Source organism: Chiloscyllium plagiosum, unplaced genomic scaffold (assembly GCF_004010195.1).
Source record: "Chiloscyllium plagiosum isolate BGI_BamShark_2017 unplaced genomic scaffold, ASM401019v2 scaf_5568, whole genome shotgun sequence".
Classification (NCBI taxonomy): Eukaryota; Metazoa; Chordata; class Chondrichthyes; order Orectolobiformes; family Hemiscylliidae; genus Chiloscyllium; species Chiloscyllium plagiosum.
In genome coordinates this window covers 2,823-9,328 of record NW_025214318.1, presented here as the reverse complement: position 1 = coordinate 9,328, position 6,506 = coordinate 2,823, and the positions used below count along the sequence as shown (strand labels likewise).

Sequence of the window (6,506 nt, the reverse complement as noted above, 5' to 3'; positions counted from 1 at the left end):
TGCACTGTTATGCAGGACGAAGGAAGGGATAAATAATGAAAACACAGATCTGTCAAGCTAGTCTCAGTGGTAAGGAAACTATTGAGAAGTGAAATTAGTCTTCATTTGGAAGATAAATCAACAATTTTCAGCACGGTTTTATTGAGAGGAAGTAATGTGTAACAATTTGATAGTAGTTTTCATAGAGATAACTCGATGTCCAGATGATAGCAATAATCAGAGCCAATGGGATCCGAGTTAATTTGACAGATTGGATCTAGAACTGGCTGAGTGATGGGAGCAGGGGATAGTAGTCATCGGGTGTCTGCGTGACTGGAAATCTATGTCTCCTGGTGTTCTGTAGCGATTGGTGTTGATTTCCTTGCTATTTCTCTTACATACCAATGATTGAGACTCAAATTTAGGAGGATTAACCAGTGAATTCACAGATGGAATGAAAACTGTCATGTTGGTAACTCATGAGCATAAAGGTTTTAGATTGCAGGAGGATATAAAAGGGTTGTTTGTATGTGAAGAGAAGTTGCAAATGGAAATTATTCTGGATAAATGTAAGGTGATGTAATTCGGCAGAAGAATCTGTGAGGTATGACGCTTTCAATGGTGGAACCCTGGAAAGGCCTGAGGATCTTTGGTGCATGTACCCACCGATCCCCTATAATTCTGTGTCGTCTGGATAAAGAGGCTAAGAAAGTGGGAGGATATTTGCTTTTATTAGCCTAGATATTGACAATGAAGAGTAGGGAGATGATACTGGAACTTAATAGAACACTGGTTAGGCCATATTGAAGAGTTGTGTGCGTGTTACCGGAGGAATGTGATTACACAGAAGGCAGTATTGATGAGATTTGCCAGGATCTTGCCTGGGTTGGAGGGTTTTAGTTATGAAACAAGATTAGATAGACAGGGGTTTTCCTTGGAGCAGAGGAGAATTAGGGAGAAGATTATCCTGATGTCTAGAATTATTTTAGGCATAGACACGGTAAACTAGATGAAACCTTTCCCCTTAATGCCTCAGGGGCACAGGATGAAGGTAAGGCCAGGAGGTTCCAAGTGGATCTCAGGGGAAAACAAAATCAAACAGAGGGTGGTGTTAGCCTGGAGCTCAGCACATATAAGTCATGTAGAGACTGAGCCCCTCATAATAAGTATGAAGTATTGAGATGCATCCTTGCAAAGGCAAGCCACACAAGGCAATGGATCATGTGCTGGCACATGAGACTGGCTGTTATTGATAGGCGTGAACTGGATGGATCAAAGAGCCTTTTTCCTGTGTTGTACAAGGTGATTCTGTGAAAACGGTTATAAATAATGTCTTCTTCATATTAATCCCAGATGCTCTGTTTATCTCAGTTCCCACAACACATACCTGGACATGGCATTTCTTTGCTCTTGTGTGACCCGCTGTGTTGAACCTCACAGTAGATTTTGCTGGGGCAACCTACCGCTGACTCTGGCAGGGTTACCTGGCTGCTCAGGGTGTAGGTTCCCTTCTTGTTTCTCACTGATGGGTAAATCTTCAATCCAGTCGTGATTAGCTCCCCTCCTTTCTTCCAGATTACCTTGGGGACGTCAGGGGAATAGTCCATCGCCAAACAACCAAAGCTCGCAGAACCGGTGTTGTGCTCCTGACAGGAGGAGGCCAGGCCATAAAGCGTGGGGGAGATGGTGTCTGTACAATATAATGACCAATTGAGCATGTTAATTTCTGTTAATTTGACCTCATCAGTTACTCAAATGTATCCTCAGCTGTAAACGTTTGCCAGTATGCTCCCGCTGAGTCTACAGCATAACTGGGGATTATTTTTGTTTCCTACCAGTTGCTGATCATGATCATTGGTTCTCTCTTTAGAAACATGCCCTCGACCTTGTCCATTGCCATATAATTTAGGAAGAAGAACATCCTGATCCCATCCCAGTAACTGTTTGAAGATCTCACCGACACTTTCACTGGATTGCTGTGAAGAGCAGAGAAGTTTCACAAATACAAACCAATGAAATGCAGATTCATCGAAATTCGACAGTGTGTGCAAACAGGCCATTTGGCCCAACAAGTCCACACCCACCCTCTGAAAAGTAACGCATCCAGACCCATTCCCCTACCCTATTATGCTACAGGTAACCCTGACTAATGCACCTAACCTCCCAATCACTGAACACAACATTTGCAATTCCTCCAGCTTGCACATCTTTGGACTGTGGGAGGAAACGCACACAGACAGGGGGAGTAAGTGCCAACTCCACACAGACAGTCACCCGAGGCTGGAATGGAACCCGAGTCCCTAGCGCTGTGAGGCAGCAGCGTTAACCATGGAACCAGCGTGCTGCCCCATTAGGTACCGTGCTCTTGGAAATACCCAACAGCTGTCAGTACCCCCGGAGAGAAATCAGAGTGAATCATAGAACATAGAACATTACAGTGCAGTACAGGCCCTTCGGCCCTCGATGTTGCGCTTCCCTGTCATATTAATCTGAAGCCCATCCCACCTACACCATTCCATGTCCAATGCCTGTCCAATGACGACTTAAATGTACTTAAACTTGGCGAATCTACTACCGTTGCAGGCAAAGCATTCCATACCCTTACTACTCTCTGAGTAAAGACATTACCTCTGACATCTGTCTTATATCTATCTCCCCTCACTTTAAACTTCTGTCCCCTCTTGTTTGCCGTCCCCATACTTGGAAATCAGGTCCAGTGAGCCTGCAAGGCAGAATGTTCTCTCTGGGAGGAAGGCCACTGCAGCAGCAGCACAGGCAGGAGCTGAGCATTGGGACGAGGAGGATGGCTGTCACGGCTGAACTTATGCCAATTGGCTGGAAGTTGAAACATCTAATTTACAATTATCTGAATTCTGGAGGCCTCTGAAAAATGGAGGACCATTAAGGTTCAGGGACTTTGGAGTGTTACAGCTGAGTATTTATGTAAATATGATTTGAGAAATGAACAAGTGATCTTTAACTTTAATAACTATCAAACTGACACGCAGTTCACCACCAAACCTCATCTGTCAGACTAACCACTGCACTTACTCTGTCTAGATCTAAATTTCCACTCTCATTGACAAACCCTACCATGCTATACACCTATTCATGCCCAGAACGCACAACCCCTATCACACGAAACACATCCAAGACAATCCATATTGGTAGTGTAGCTGAGCAGAGAGATCTCGGTGTCCATGTACATAGATCCCTAAAAGTTGCCAGCCAGTTTGATAGAGTTGTTAAGTAGGCACACTTTGTGTTGGCTTTCATCGAGAGAGGGACTGAGTTTCAGAACCACGAGGTTAGGCTGCAGCTGTACAAAACTCTGGTGTGGCCGCACTTGGGAGTATTGTGTACTGTTCGGGCCACCACATTATAGAAAGAATGTGGAAGCTTTGGAAGAGTTCAGAGGAGGTTTACCAGGATGTAGTTTGGTAAGGCGGGAAGGTTTAATGAGGAAAGGATGAGGGTCTTGAGACTGTTTTTCTTTGAGAGAAGAAGGTTGAGTGGTGACTTAATTGAGACATAAAAGATAAACAGAGGGTGGACAGTGAAAGTCTTGTTCCTTAAATAGTGATGGCGAGCAGGAGAGGACATAGATGACAGGTGTCAGAGGTTGTTTCTTTACTCAGAGAGTAGTAGGGCCATGGAACGCACTGCCTGCAACAATAGTACACTCGCCAACTTTAAGGGCATTTAAAAGGTCATTGGATAAACATATGGATGAAAATGGAATAGTGTAGGATAGATAGGCTTCAGATTGGTTCCACAGGTCAGCGCAACATCGAGGGCTGAAGAGCCTGTCCTGCACTGTAATGTTCTATGTTCTATATTCCAGATGGACATATGATCTCAATTCCTTTCAGTCATTTACACTCCTGCCACCCTGCACCTGCCCATGGTGAATCTGGCCATGACTGGACCTGGCACCATCATTTTCACAACGTCTGACAAAAGCCCACTACCCAAGACATGACCTCAACCCTTGATCACCGACCTCTCCTCTTACCCAAGTCAACCTGTGCACATTGCATCCAAGCTCCTTTCGCATCTGTGCTTTACAACCTACCATTTTGCCAGACTCCGAGCTTTGCATTTTGACAACACGTCCACCTGTCACTTCATTGCAGTGACCTTCCACCCCCGAAACATCCTGGCACTCTGCCCACCTCTACACTAACCAGTCTGGCATCCTGTCCACCTCTCCATAAACCAGCCTGGCAAAGACAGACCTCCTGCATTTCAGCTCAAACTACCCCTCACCTACCAAGCACAATTCGACCAAATTATCCTGTGACCATTACCATTTACCTTGATGCCACCTTGCCAGACAGAGTGCATGCAAGCTTACCCAGCAGCCAGTCAACACCTCACAGCCTACCAGCCCAAACTCTCCCACAAGCCTAATCTAGCCCCTCACTTGCTCACCCCCTTCCAACTTTGAGCCTACTCCACCATAAAGTCAGTGGGTCATATGTCGTACAGCACAGAAACAGTCCATTTAGTCCAGCTCATCCATGCTGACCAGAGTTCCCAAATTAAACTAATTCCACCTGCCTGCCTTTGGCCCATATCCATCCAGACATATCCAGTTTCTATAGCTGTTCAAATGTCTTCTAAACGTTGGGCCTATCTCTGCATTTACCACTTCCTCTGGCAGTTCATTCCAATGTTTTGGACAGTTACAACATGAAGCCCTAACTCCTGTACTCAGTGCTCTGACCAATGAAGGTAAATGTGCCAAACACCTTCAACACACTAGCTACTTGAGACAACGCTTTCAAGAATCTATGAGTCTTGAATCTATGAATTTCTGTGGTGGAGAATTCCAAAGGTTCACCATTCTTTCGTTGAACAGTAAACAATCAGGTTCAATGTTATCGGTGTGTTGGGAAGACTGGAGAGCAGCAAGATTAATGATGGTCCCATGAATGGAATAGCCTTCTAGAGAGGCCGAGATGCCTTCTTCAGCTTCCATTTTGCATGCGGACATGCCCCTTCGGCAGCATGTTCCAAAATTGTGATCCTTGAGGACAAGGGCGCGCATGCATGTAGCCAGCCAACACCTCACAGCCTACCAGCCCAAACTCTCCCACATGCCCAATCTAGCCCCTCACTTGCTCACCACCTTCCAACTTTGAGCCTACTCCACCATAAAGTCAGTGGGTCATAAGTCATACAGCACAGAAACAGTCCATTTAGTCCAGCTCATCCATGCTGACCAGAGTTCCCAAATTAAACTAATTCCACCTGCCTGCCTTTGGCCCATATCCATCCAGACATATCCAGTTCCTATAGCTGTTCGAATGTCTTCTAAACGTTGGGCCTATCTCTGCATTTACCACTTCCTCTGGCAGTTCATTCCAATGTTTTGGACAGTTACAACATGAAGCCCTAACTCCTGTACTCAGTGCTCTGGCCAATGAAGGTAAATGTGCCAAACACCTTCAACACACTAGCTACTTGAGACAACGCTTTCAAGAATCTATGAGTCTTGAATCTATGAATTTCTGTGGTGGAGAATTCCAAAGGTTCACCATTCTTTCATTGAACAGTAAACAATCAGGTTCAATGTTATCGGTGTGTTGGGAAGACTGGAGAGCAGCAAGATTAATGATGGTCCCATGAATGGAATAGCCTTCTAGAGAGGCCTAGATGCCTTCTTCAGCTTCCATTTTGCATGCGGACATGTCCCTTCGGCAGCATGTTCCAAAATTGTGATCCTTGACGCTAAGGGCGCGCATTGCATGTAAAGCTTTCCTCCAAATCAGACTTCAACTTGACTCTCAACTATTTCCCTGCCCGTCTCCTCTTCCTCAATCACAGCCATGAGACTCACTTCCTAACAGCGCTGTGAATGTGCTAATGCCACTCAAACTTCAGTAATTCAAATAGACTGGTGACAACTGGTTTCTCAAGGCGAGATAAAAAGTCTAATACTTCCACACCTGTCTAGAGATTCAAACAACCACTGGACGAATTGAAAATTATTTGAGGCACTTGTATGTCTACACAAGGTGACATGGTTTCCTTTTTTAAAAATCACACAACAACAGGTTATAGTCCAACAGCTTTTATTGGAAGCAATCAAGCTTTCGGAGCGGCGCTCCACTATCACCTGATGAAGGAGCGTCGCTCCGAAAGCTCGTGTGCTTCCAATTAAACCTGTTGGAAAATAACCTGGTGTTGTGTGATTTTTAACTTTGTACACCCCAGTCCAACACCAACACCTCCAAATCATGGTTTCCTTGTGTGTGATTTGACTGTGTTTGCACTGAATGAACAGCTATGTCTTAATCATATAATTGTAATGAAGCTTCCCTCAATTTTAGCAACTGCTGAAAATGTGTTGCTGGAAAAGCGCAGCAGGTCAGACAGCATCCAAGGAGCAGGAGAATCGACGTTTCGGGCATGACCCCTTCAGGAAAAAGGGCTCATGCCGAAACGTCGATTCTCCTGCTCCTTGGATGCTGCCTGACCTGCTGCGCTTTTCCAGCAACACATTTTCAGCTCTGATCTCC

General features: G+C 45.2%; 1 gene segment (V, D, J or C); it reads right to left on the bottom strand.

Annotated features, from left to right (window-relative positions):
* Positions 1–1,601, bottom strand: part of LOC122547864 — a 3,824-nt gene extending 2,223 nt beyond the window's left edge. The window contains 1 exon segment of the C gene segment in view: positions 1,367–1,601. Coding sequence covers positions 1,367–1,586 — 220 coding nt within the window.
* Between the last annotated feature and the right edge of the window lie 4,905 nt (positions 1,602–6,506).